Genomic DNA, 13,962 nt, shown 5'->3' with positions numbered 1-13,962 from the left:
GAAGCCCAAACCATGTCTATTCTTGTCCATACTTTATGGGGGTTTGAATAGAACATATATTGCCTAATTTGTGGGTGTCTTTCCCTCCAAATATCATACAGCAATAGTTCAGATTTCATTTTTTGAAAAGTAGGGGGTAATATATTTTTCTTTTTCTTGTTTCCCCCCCCCTGAATGATCTAGTAATCTATTTGAAATTTCATTGAAATCGCCAATTAAAATCATATTTTCAATATTTATTTTTTGATGTAATTGCTTATAAAATACCTTTGATTTTCATTTGGAGCATAAATAGAGACAATGACAAGCGGTTTTGGCTCGATATTTATCTGGACAATTAAAATTCTACCTTCTTGATCTGCATATAATTGTTTGGAATTTATGGAGTTTTCAGTATACATAGCTATCCCTCTTTTTCTTTGATCTGCCAATGCGGCATGCATATTTCCAATTTTTGAATTCAATAATAAATTCCGATTTGTCTTTTTAATATGAACCTCTTGTAGTACTACTATTTGTGCTTTTTGTTTTTTAAGTTTAGCAAATATTTGTTTCCTTTTTCTCAGTTCATTCAATCCATTAACATTTACAGAAATTTTTTTAAAGTCTTTTGACATGGTCATTTGTAATATTTCTTGGGGTCTTCCGATTCGCGCTGAGGTTGTTTTCTTCTCGCCCCTGATTCCTCCTCTCTCCCCTAGGTGGTGTCTCCTGACTCGTCTTCTTTTCTTTCTGGTAGTTCTTTCATTGGTTGTTTGAATTTGCGTATTCCACTAGTTTCATAAAACGCTCTTGCCTCTTCAATATTTCCTATTTTAACTCTTTGTGATTGCCAGTATAGTGAGAGTCCTTCTGGAATAAGCCAGCGGAAGGTTATATTTTCCTTGATCAAGATTTTGGTCAAAAAGTAGTAATCCCTTCTGCTTTCTCTTACTCTTCTTGGAACTTGTTTCAGTATTGTAATTTCTCTTCCTCTATCTTGTAGTTTTTCACTTCTTGTCCATTTCAAAATGTTATCTCTTGTGGTTCTCCTGACAAATTTAATATGGACTTCTCTTGGTAAATTATGTCTGCATACATAGCTGGTTTGTACTTGAAAGACTTCATCAATATCTTTTATCAGTTCCATAGGATCCACCTGAAGGATTCCTCCTACTATTTCTCCCATTTTTGCTTGTAGATCTTCATCTTTTTCTTCTATTATATTCTGAAATCTCGGACCATAAGATGCTCATTGAATTTCAAGATGTGTAATTGATTCATCATATCTTCTATTTATAGAATCAGATCTATCTTCAAAGTAATCCATTCTTCGTTCTACTTTTTCAGTTTTTCTTCTACTACCTTTATTCTTTGTTCACTTTCTTTTAAAGTCTGTTGTATTTCTTTCATCTTCTCCTTCATCTTTCCCATGTCGGCTTTGAGTTCCCCTATTTCAGCCTTAAGACCTTCACGTTGTTGGTTTGCGTCGTCTTGGGATTTTAACATAAAATCTTTCATTGTATTCAGTGTCTCCTGTATTGTTTGGAGAGTAGGTTGCACTTGTGCTTTTTCTTTCTCTTTTTCTTTAGCTGACATGGTTGCAGAGACACTTTGATGTACAGTAGATGGTTGAGGTGATACTTGAGGTGATGAAGCCGAAGTTAAAGTTTGTTTTTTGATAGTCTTTGTATATGTGGATGTACTCGACATCCTAATTTGCTCTTAAAAAGTACTCCTTCGTGGACTTTCCTTACCCTTCTAATATTTGATTTTTTATTGGTTTAATTTAATTTATACTTTGTTTTTTTTTAAGAAAAAGAGGAGAAAACTCCAGTAAACCTCAATACAATCCTACTTTTGAAGCTTATATTTACTCCTTATATTTCTATTAAAAAATTTACCCAAATTTCAAAATAACACAGATAAAACAATATATCAAAATTGTTAAGACTGTAATAGAAAAAAAGGAAAAGATCTAAAGAAATATATTTAAGAAGAATACATTAGATATTATTTCCTTTGCTACAACTTGATCCACTTAATATTCTTTATACTTTATCAATACTAAAAATTTATACACTAAATCTTACTTTAAAAATTTTCAACCTTTTTTAAGGTAACAATATATAATCATTAATCACATTGAAAGAAAAAAACATTAATTAATATAAAATTTGCAATAATAGATTTACCAAATATCAAAGAAAGGCAGAAAAAGGGGGAAAATAGCTAGATGTAAGAAAAGGAAAAGGAGGAAATTTTAATTCAAATGGCTATATATTTATAAAATTATTCCTTTACTTTAAAATATTTATTTATAAAAATATTATTTTACTTTAACAAGCTTGCTAAAAATTTATTGTTATTACTCTTACCGTGTTTCCCCGAAAGTAAGATAGTGTCTTACTTTCTTTTTATCCCCAAAAGCCCCACTATGTCTTACTTTCGGGGTATGTCTTATATTGGAAAAAAATTGTCGAAATAGTTCCAAGGGTAAAATTAATCCAATTTTATATAGTTCAGTTCTCCGATGTTTAATCCAAATGTAATTCAAACGCCAAGCCAAAGTCCAAAATCCAAAATCTTCTAATCCAAAAGTGTCAAATAAAAATAATTATAATCCAAATCCAGATGTATGTATTCAAATATATCCTCAAAAGCAATAGTGAAAAAGACCCAGTAAAAGTTCCTCTTTTGCAGCAGGTTTTAGCAAACAAAGCCGAGAATCCAGAAAAACAGCCGATCCAATCGAGATTGCTCCAACATACCAATCTTCTTATTTTAAGTCATCAGTCAATAATATCCATAGGAAATGGCCCATTTCTAAACTTCTGGTGGGCCTGATCGGTCCGTTTTTCACCCTCCCTAGGCTCCAGAGGCTTTCCTGAAGCTTGGGGAGGGTAAAAATTGCCTTCCTTGCTCCCCTGGAAGACCTCCACAGGCCCAAAACCTCTGCAAAAGCCCTGTATTTATCTGGCATCTAAAAGGGGCCACGTGGAGACTCCTGTGAGGGGTGATCTAGAGCAACAGCTCATGTGCCTGCAGATATGGATATGCGTGCCACCTGTGGCCTTCATACCATAGGTTTGCCATCACGGCTATATGAGGTACACCAGTTATTTATTATTTATTATTTATTTATTTATTACTTAGATTTGTATGCCGCCCCTCTCCGAAGACTCGGGGCGGCTCACAACATGTAGTAACAAATCATAAGCAATCAGACAATTTAAAATATTTAAATATTTAGATAAAAATAGATAAAAGTTAGATAAAAAAAGTTTATCTAAAAAAATAAGATAGATAAAAGTTTATCTTTAAAAAGTTAGATAAAAATAATGACGCACAAGTATGTAATAATAAGTATGTAACAAGTATGTATCTGAGTCAAACTGTAACCCACAATCTTTAACTAAGGAAGCAATCATAGAACTCTGATTTAGACCAGAGAATCAAATATAACATTAATTGCATTGCCCTGATCACAAATCCATTGTCTCTCGATAGCTACTACAGAAGCAAAAATCAAGCTGCCTCTTTTTGAGGTGCTAAGAAAAAAAAGTTCGATTCTTTTCATGTTCAATGTGAAAAATCTCTTCTAAACTTGATTTCTTGCAAGTGAGGAAATGAAAAGCTATGATATATTTTTCTCTGGATTATGTCCCTTTTCGTTATATGGTTGGATTATTGTCCCAAAAGAAATTTGAATCCTGCCCAGCTGCCTTGTTTAGGGTGATTCCCTCCCTCCTTAATTGGAGGGGGGGTATTTATTTATTTATTTATTTATTTAACTTTTATGCTGCCCCTTTCTGAGAACTCGGGGTGGCTTACAACATATATGTATAGCATTTCAGATCCAATTAATTAGATATAAATTTTAAAAAACCTGAAAATAATTAAAAACAGTCATTTCCATTCAATCAACTTTCTCTCAGCACATTCATCGGTTAGGGGGCAAGGACCTTAATGGCCCCAAACCTGGCAGCCTAAATGAGTCTTAAGACTCTTGTGGAAGGCAAGGAAGGTGTGGGCAGTACAGATCTCTGGGGGAGTTGATTCCAGAGGGCCGAGCCCCCCCCCAGGCCCCGCCAACCAACACTGTCTGGAGAAGGCTGACTCTGTGGAACCTGACCGATAGCTAAGATTCATGCGGCAGAAGGCGGTCCCGTAGGTATTCTGGTCTGATGCCATATAGGGCTTTATAGGTCATAACCAACACTTTGAATTGTGTCCAGAAACCAATTGGCAGCCAATGCAGTCCACAGAGTGTTGGAGAGATATGTACATGTCTGGGTCATCCCATGACTGCTCGCGTGGCTGCATTTTGCACAATTTGCAGTTTCTGAATGCTCTTCAAAGGTAACCCCATGTAGAGAGCATTGCAGTACTTGAACCGCGAGGTGATAAGGGCATGAGTGACTGTGAGTTAAGACTCCCTGTCCAAATCTAGCCGCAACTGGTGCACCAGGCGAACCTGGGCAAATGCTCCCCCTCGCTACAGCCAAAATAATAATAATAATAATAATAATAATAATAATAATAATAATAATAATTTATTATATTTGTATGCCGTTCCACTCCGAAGACTCGGGGTGGCTCACAACACATACATATGAAACATAAAATATAAAAAGCCTGGGGCAAAGGTGTCTCAACTCCCCCATGCCTGGTGGTATAGGTAAGTCTTGAGCAATTTACGAAAGACAAGGAGGGTGGGGGCAGTTCTAATCTCCGGGGGGAATTGATTCCAGAGGGCCAGGGCCGCCACAGAGAAGGTTCTTCCCCTGGGGCCCGCCAAACGACATTGTTTAGTCGATGGGACCTGGAGAAGGCCAACTCTGTGGGACCTTATCGGTCGCTGTGATTTGTGCGGTAGCAGGTGGTTCCGGAGGTACTCTGGTCCAATGCCTTTAGGGCTTTAAAGGACATAATCCACACTTTGAATTGTGACTGGAAACTGATCGTCAGCCAATGCAGGCCACAGAGTGTTGTAGAAACATGGGCAAATCTGGGAAGCCCCATGATGGCTCTCGCGGCCGCATTCTGCACGATCTGAAGTTTCCGAACACTTTTCAAAGGTAGCCCCATGTAGAGAGTGTTGCAGTAATCGAACCTCGAGGTGATGAGGGCATGAGCAACTGTGAGCAATGACTCCCTGTCCAAATAGGGCCACAACTGGTGCACCAGGCGAACCTGGGACAATGCCCTCCTTGCCACAGCTGAAAGATGATGTTCCAATGTCAGCTGTGGATCGATGATACCTCACCCCATGCCCTTGGATGATCTCACCCAGCAGTTTCATGTAGATATTAAATAGCAGGGAGGAGAGGACCGACCCCTGAGGCACCCCACAAGGGAGAGACCTAGAGGTCGACCTCTGACCGCCCACTAACACTGACTGCGACCGACCGGAGAGGTAGGAGGAGAACCACTGGAGAACAGTGCCTCCCACTCCCACCCCCTCCAGCTGGCGCAGAAGGATACCATGGTCGATAGTATCGAAAGCTGCTGAGAGGTGAAGAAGCACCAGGACAAGTTCTGCCTGACCGGGCTCAGGCGTTAATTAACTGTCCAGAAAAGGTCAGACACACACTTGCATTGCTAATCAGCAAACTTGTATTAAACATAAAAGAAAAGGCTAAAGAAAACTGTCCTTATTTTCAGGAGTAAAACACAATTTGAGGTGAAAATTCAGCTAAATACAAGGTGCATGAAAAAGCAAACAAACACAAAATTCACGTAGCAGAAACGTTCCAAGAGTTCTCCGAATTTTCAAAGCATGAGAGCAGCAGCTAGTCCCAGAGTTTTCAACTCCCACTTGCCTGACAATGCTGGGTTGAAATCCAAAGGTGCAGAGCAGAGACTTCAAAGCAGGAACCACAAAGCCACACAAACCACACAGATAAACATCCACAGTTTGCCTCTGCCTCTGTTCCCTTTTGTAACTGTAGCCCTCATTATGGGAACCACACCCAAACACAAGTGTCACCAGAATCACCATTGATAATCTCTTAATTGAGTCCTACGTTGCATTGCTCTCCAGCTACGCATATTGATTATCTGTTCGGCATCCAAATTCAGAGAAGAGAGGCTATCCGACGGGCTGCCTGCCAAGTCCCCTGGGCTATCTGCCAGTTCCTTTGAGCTGTCTGACAACTTCTCTGAACCATCTGCTACATCCTCTGAGCTGTCTGCCACATTTTCCTGGCTGTCAGCCATGCTTTCGCAATCACTCTGTGACACATCTCTCAAAGATGTGGGGGCAGCAGCTGGCCCAAGGCCAAACACAACAGGACAGAGGACAAGTCCTTGTCCCGGGCCTGCCAGAGATCATCCATCAATGCAACCAAAGCAGTTTCTGTGCTGTAGCCGGGCCTGAATCTAGACTGTTGAGGACCTAGATAATCGGCTTCTTCCAAGGACCGCTGGAGTTGGAGCGCCACCACCTTCTCAACAACCTTCCCCATAAAGGGAAGGTTGGAGACTGGACGTTAGTTATTAAGCACGGCTGGGTCCAGGGAAGGCTTCTTGAGGAGGGGACACATAAGTGCCTCCTTATAAGGGACCAGAAAGGACCCCCTCCCCAAGGAGGCATTGACAATCTCCTGGACCCAGCTCCGTGTCACATCTCAACTGGCTAAAACCAACCAAGAGGGACACGGATCCAGTAGACAGGTGGCGGAACTCACAGCTCCAATGGCCTTATCCACTTCATCAGGTGTCACCAAGTCAAACTCCTCCCAGACAGATGGACAAAGACGTTTAGCCCCAGTCACCTCAACTGACTCATTGTCAGCCGATACTGCTATGCAATTGGAGTCGAGGTCTGCCCGGATCCGAGCGACTTTATCAGCGAAAAACAAGTTAAATTCCTCAGCACTACCCTGCAAGGGCTCCCCAATTCCCCCCTGATTTAGAAGGGAGCAGGTCACCCTAAACAGAGTGGCCAGGTGGGATTCCGCTGATGCAATCAAGGTGCATTGGTATGCGCATCTTGCCCCCTTGAGCGCCACTTTGTAGGTCTTAATAAAAGCTCTTACAAGTGTTTGATTGGATTCGGACGTACTCTTCCTCCATCGCTTCTCTAGACGTCCCTTCTGGCATTTCAACTCCCGGATCTCCTCGTTGAACCATGGAGCTCTACAGGGTTTAGTGCCACAGAGAGGTCGCAATGGCGCAATTTGTTCAAGAGCCTCTGCTGCAGCCTTGTTCCAAACCTCAGCAAGAGACTCTGCCAAGCTGTGGACGAGTGAATCTGGTAAAACCCCAAGCGCCCTCTGAAAGCCTTCAGGGTCCATCAGGTGTCTGGGGTGGAACCTCCTAATTGGTTCCACCTCCCTGTGGGGGAGGATTGGAGCCAGGAAATCAAGCCACAGTAGAAAATGGTCTGACCATGACAAAGGCAATGCTTCTAAGCCCCTTAGTGTCAGACTATTACTCAATTGCTCTGAGAGGAATACCATGTCGGGTGTGTGCCCACCCTTGTGAGTCGGACCCTGAACTACTTGAGTCAGGTCCATGGCTGACATGGTGCTAATCCAGAGGAACCACCGAGTGATGGCAGATTGAAGTCCCCCAGGACAATGGGTCCAGGGAACTCCATCGCCAACCCGGCCACCTCCTTGAGCAGCACAGGCAGGGCTGTTGACATGCAGCTGGGAGGCAGGTACGTGAGTAACAAGCCCACCTGAACCCCTAAGTCCAAATTCACAAGGAGTGACTCACAACCCGCAATCTCAGGGGCAACGACTCTACACAGGTGAAGGTTCTCCTTGGCTACAATAGCCACTCCTCCCCCCCTTCCCTGGGGTCGAGGCTGATGCCATATCTGAAACCCAGCTGGGCATATTTCCGAGAGGGGAACTCCTCCCTCTGGGCCCAGCCAGGTTTCACACACGCCTCCTCATCCAGGATCAAATCCCGGCTGAGGAGAGCTTTGTTTTTGATCGATCTGGCATTGAACAGCAACAGCTTGAGCCCAGGGCCTGGATTGCACTCGTCACCAGGACCCCGGGTTGAGCTCACGGGGCCAGAACAAAGGATCGCTTTTAGGCAGCGATCTCTTTTTCCTCCAGAATGGCTCGCCCCGTGACTCCCGCCATATCTACCTTTCTCCAGCACGACCGGAATATTCTGGCCCTCTGTCACCCCGGAGATAGATATCCCAATCCCTCCTGTCTCTCTATCGCCAGGTAGACTATTCTCATTCATACCATTTCCATTTGACTCATACTTAGCACCCCAATCATTCACTCCATACCTACCTTCCCAGTTATCCAAAAAATCCATCATTAAAAACCCACCTCAATAAATTAGGTAAAATGTTGATTACTAAAATCTTAATAAATACAGTTCTATTAATAATTAATACTAAATTGCCAATTACTCTTAATACTAAAATACCAATTCAGCTATATTACTTCTGAATTTTAGTAGAATAACATATTAATTATTAAATATTATTAAGAAATATATATACTGAAGTTAATAAATAAATAATTATTATTTTAAATATTCATTCATTCCATATATGCTCCTAAACTCATTCCAATTATTCATCAATTAAGAAACCCCCCCAATAATTTAGTTAAAAATATGTTAATTATTAAAGCACAAAATGGAGAATATAAAATCTAAAAATCTAAAAATAAAGATATATATATATAGAATAGAATGTAAGAAATTGATCAGCAGCAAAATAGTGTTGAGTTCTTAGTTACGAAGTTCTGGATTAATTAGAATGTTCAAAGTTCCGAGGGGAATGTCTTAGTCCTGGGTAAAAAAGTCTCTTCTTGATGTTAATTACCCTTTTTCCGGCTCTTTGGTGCTGGCCGGTGCCACCAGTCGACACTCCCAGGTCTCCTCTTACTGTCTCTGTCATAGGCTTCTTAGCTCTCACAAGACCCCCGGCTCTCGCTGGTCACTCCTCGATAGATTTAGTGATGTCACTGATTTCCGGGTGGCATCTCTGGTTCTCTGTCCGCCAAATGGCACTGCTCGGCCTCCAAACACCCTTAGCACCGCCTCGGCATTGCCTTGACATCCTCTCCAGCATCCTCACTCCTCTCATGGGTCTCCTCCTCAATGGCAACAGCCAGCCCAGCCTCTCCATGCTGTCCTTTCGTCTGACAGAATCTCCGATGCTGGGTGCTTGAATTCCAATCCTTTCCCTCCCTGTTTCTGTTATCTGGTTGAGAGTAGGGGTGCATGGTAAGTCATCCATGACACCACTAACCCCACTGAATTTAGCCATAAAAACCAATTGGATTTAGTATTGAGTAGTTACTTATAGAATCAAACTAATATATATGTAACTAGTCTAGTGAAACAGACTATACATTCTATATCTTAAAAGTTTATATATAGTGATCAATATATTGCATATTTCTTCTGTAGGTTTATTTATGGCAAAAGTATAATAATATTTCAGTTCATTCATGTCCATCATTCATGTGATTTCTCAACCTGAGGGTTTGGACCCCTTTGGGGGTCAAACAACCGTTTCACAGGGGTCGCCTAAGACCATGGGAAAAGACTATTTCCCATGATGTTAGGAACCAAAGCTTCTATTCTGGCGCCTTGGAACATATTTTTACAATCCGACCAATCAGGCGTTTACAGTGGGGGTGTCCCTCTGACTTTCCTGCCAATCAGCTTAAAGCTCTGTTGGGAGAATTGGTGCTAGACTTATAGTTGAGGTTCACTACAACAGAAGGAACTATATGAAGGGGTCGCAACATTGGAAAGTTTGAGAACCACTGATCTAAATTATTGTCTAGCCCAGGCAACCTCCTGGTTCCATATGTATAGAATTTTGCACAGAATTATGAATTCAAGGGATAATCAATCTAACCTACTTTTGTGACTTTTAGAAACAAGTTTTTGTGTTTCACACAGCATTGTGGCTGATGCAGAACCTTAATTTACTTTTGAAAATAAATATTGACATATCATCATCGTCATCAGCATTATTATCATTATTATTATTATTATTATTATGTATTAATTAATTAATTATTATTATTGATTAGATTTGTATGCCGCTGCTCTCCAGAGACTCGGAGCGGCTCACAACAACAGAATACAGTACAAGTCCAATGATTAAAAATGATTAAATGATCATAGTCATCTAAATCATATGAAGCTAAATCCATTTTCAAACATTAATGTCAAAATATGCCCTCGCTTTAAAAACAAGCATTTTCATTGTGTGAAAAGACACATCTGTACATTTTGACAGCATCCACAAGGCTTTTTTCTGAGTATGTTTATTAAAGAAAACAAATAAGAAAAAATATTTGTGCCATGGCTCAAATAAATCTTCAATGCATTCCACATAACATAAATTTCATGTTTAAGTTTTCTGTTTAACTGCAGTATCAATAAAATATTACTGAAGGTTTTTTAACTATGTTGCTCTTAAATCATCACAAAGTAAAGCCATGACATAAAAAATGTATAATTTAGCTTTAATTGGATAACTTGTTAGCATAATAATTCTTGGCTACAAATTTTCTGGCATAGATTATTTCCGTCAATAATTACTGTGGTTCCATTTTTAAAAATAACTTTCATGTCAGTGTATATGAACATTTACCTACACCAGAATAATTCTTCCTAAATTACCCAGGTCATGCAATGCACAATTAGCTATATCTTTATTTGCAGGAATCATCTGACTTTCTAACTATATAACAGCATTACAGTTGCTCTTTTCTTCATTCCAGGGCACGGATTATATGGAACTTTTGAAATGTTGTCCTCCTGGAGGAAAACTAGAGAAGACCAACATGTAAAAGAAAGAACTGCAGCTGTGTTCGCAGACTCCATGCTCTCCTTTTCTCTCACCACTGCCATGTATCTGGTGACTTTTGGGATTGGTGCCAGCCCTTTCACCAACATTGAAGCAGCCAGGATCTTCTGCTGCAATTCTTGTATTGCAATTTTCTTCAACTACCTCTATGTACTCTCCTTTTATGGTTCCAGCCTTGTGTTTACTGGCTACATAGAAAACAACTACCAGCATAGTATCTTCTGCCAAAAGGTACCAAAACCAGAGGTATTGCAAGAGAAGCCTGCTTGGTATAGATTTCTTCTGACAGCCAAATTTAGTGAGGATACAGCAGAGTCAGAGGAAACAAACAGTTACGAAAGCCATCTTTTGGTCTGTTTCCTAAAGCGTTATTACTGTGACTGGATAACAAACACATATGTCAAACCTTTTGTAGTTCTCTTTTACCTTATTTATATTTCCTTTGCCTTAATGGGCTACTTGCAGGTCAGCGAAGAGTCAGACCTCAGTAACATTGTAGCAACTGCAACACAAACCATGGAATACACTGCTGTTCAGCAGAAATACTTCAGCAATTACAGCCCTGTCATTGGGTTTTATATTTATGAATCAATAGAATATTGGAATGTGACCGTTCAAGATGACATGCTGGAGTATACTAAGGGGTTTGTAAGGATATCTTGGTTTGAGAGCTATTTGAATTATCTGAGAAAACTCAACATATCAACTGGATTATCTAAAAAGAATTTTACCGATATGCTGAGGAACTCCTTTCTGAAAGCTCCCCAATATGCCCATTTTTCAGAGGATATCATTTTTTCCAAAAAATACAACAATGAAGTTGAAGTGGTAGCTTCTCGAATGTTCTTGGTAGCTAAGACCATGGATACTAAACGAGAAGAGCTTTATCGCCTCCTGGAAACCTTAAGAAAGCTGTCTCTCAAATCTAAAGTGAAGTTCATTGTTTTCAACCCATCCTTTGTCTACATGGATCGTTATGCCTCCTATGTGGGAGGACCCCTTCAGAACTCCTGTATTAGTGCTTTATTCCTGCTCTTCTTCTCTGCATTCCTTGTGGCAGATTCTCTCATCAATGTATGGCTCACACTCACCGTTGCCTCGGTCGAATTTGGAGTTATAGGTTTTATGACCCTGTGGAAAGTTGAGCTAGACTGTATTTCTGTGTTGTGTTTAATTTATGGAATTAATTATACTGTTGACAACTGTGCACCTCTCTTGTCAACATTTGTCCTGGGCAAAGATTTTACAAGAACTAAATGGGTAAAGAATGCCCTGGAAGTGCATGGGGTAGCCATTTTACAGAGCTACCTCTGCTACATTGGTGGTCTGATTCCTCTTGCAACTGTGCCTTCAAATCTGACCCGTACACTGTTCAGGTGCTTGTTTTTGATAGCATTAGTCACCTTCTTTCATTGTTTTGCCATTTTACCTGTGATACTAACTTTTCTGCCACCATCAAAGAAAAAAAGGAAAGAGAAGAAAACTCCTGAGAATCGGGAGGAAATAGAATGTGTTGAAATGGTGGATATGGATAGTACCCGTGTGGTTGACCAAATTACAACAGTCTGACTAGCTGGTTTGTCTTGCTTTAAAAAAAAAAAAATCATCACCCCTAAATATTGCCAAGAGAAAAAAATCATATTGATTATAACAATAGGATTTGGATGTCTGTTTTCAAATTAAAACCAGGAGCATCCAGAGCACCATGTGAAGGGGGAAATGTGACTGTTTGTGGATTGGCCTTCACATATAAAGTACAGTGACATTTACATCCACCCAATACAATGATATTGTCAACTTGGGTTGCTACCTGAGATAAAGACAATAGAGATGGGTTATTAAATAGCATACTGCCGTGTCTGCCCTGTCAATGCTGCTTCCCCTGGGGCAGTGTGTGCCCACACATTGAAAGGTCAACTGTCAAGGCTGAAGAAGCAGTAAGTGTACATTTTGGACACAGAAGCTATATAAACCTTTCAGTACAGCAATAACTCAGTTCCATGTGTCGGCTATTATGGATCGTAGCCATTACATCTAACTTTTATTTCTATTGCTTCTTTTTTTCTTTCTTCTTTTTCTTTTTCTGAATAGAAACATATATGCAAGCTGTTAAACAAAAGCAAACCAACAATGGCCAAGAAATTGAAATTTATGCACGGCTAAATAGAGTTATCACTGTTAATCTAGGGCAGGGGTAGGCAAAGTTGGCTCTTCTATGACTTGGGGACTTCAACTCCCAGAATTCCTGAGCTTGCATGATTGGCTCAGGAGTTCTGGGAGTTGAAGTCCACATATCATCGAAGAGCCAACTTTGCCTAACCCTGATCTATGGTCATTTCGCAGTTGCCTTCTTTTCTGAATTAATAAATATTTTAAAGTGGAATTAATCCCCTATATATTTTAATACAACATAATTTTCTAGCATTTTTAAAGAAAAAACAAACAAAATTAGTAATACATATAAACACATTCAAGTTATCTATTACATCACTTTTCAGTAGGGTTTATTAATGTTATTCAATAGGTATTGTTGTTGTTGATGTTGTTATTGTTATTATTATTCCTGCTCCCCTATGCTACATTTGATAGCATTCTATGATATGTTAGGAGATCTAATGGCAGGTTGGGAAAGGAATAGTTTAGAAAGTCCTACCAAAATCCATGAAACAAGCCTCAGATGCCTAAATTTTGTCTCACAAATGTGTATGTTGTAGAATGTCTTAATCTATGAGCCATTGTTCCAAGCTGTACACTATTAGTACACAAAAGGAGGCTCAATGTGTAGCCATACATAATATGTAACATAAGGCACAATCTTCAGCTAGAATTTCTCTTTCTGAAGTCTCTACTATAAACTATAAATCAAGGAAATCAGTTGAACTCTTCAGAAAAGTGGTTTTGAATTCTTAACGCTGCAGTTTTTCATGAGATAATCTTTAAAGGAACTGTTCTAATATAATAAAACATAGTAAACATTTATCACTGCCCTCTTGAAAGGTATAAGATGTGGTGCCAGAAGGGAGGAACGAATCAAACAATTTAAAGTTCTGCAGTGGACTAAGCCAGAAGGGTCCATAAAACGCATTTCCATAGCAGGTTCTGATAAAATTTGTAGATATGATTTTTTTAAAAAATGTTCAATTATATTTTTCAGACACATTCTTGCT

The 13,962-nt window shown here is 39.8% G+C and overlaps 1 protein-coding gene across 2 annotated transcripts in view; it reads left to right on the top strand.

Annotated features, from left to right (window-relative positions):
* The window catches only part of PTCHD1 (patched domain containing 1), a 134,628-nt gene extending 122,211 nt beyond the window's left edge, over positions 1-12,417 (top strand). For both annotated transcript variants that reach the window (XM_070750717.1, XM_070750716.1), the window contains exon 3: positions 10,710-12,417. In XM_070750717.1, coding sequence (XP_070606818.1) covers positions 10,710-12,364 — 1,655 coding nt within the window. In that variant the 3' untranslated portion in view covers positions 12,365-12,417. The remainder of the gene's footprint in view (positions 1-10,709) is intronic.
* Positions 12,418-13,962: the final 1,545 nt, after the last annotated feature.

The sequence above is a fragment of the Erythrolamprus reginae genome, chromosome 4 (assembly GCF_031021105.1).
Source record: "Erythrolamprus reginae isolate rEryReg1 chromosome 4, rEryReg1.hap1, whole genome shotgun sequence".
In the NCBI taxonomy this organism is placed as follows: domain Eukaryota; kingdom Metazoa; phylum Chordata; class Lepidosauria; order Squamata; family Dipsadidae; genus Erythrolamprus; species Erythrolamprus reginae.
This window is presented reverse-complemented; position numbering and strand designations above follow the sequence as displayed.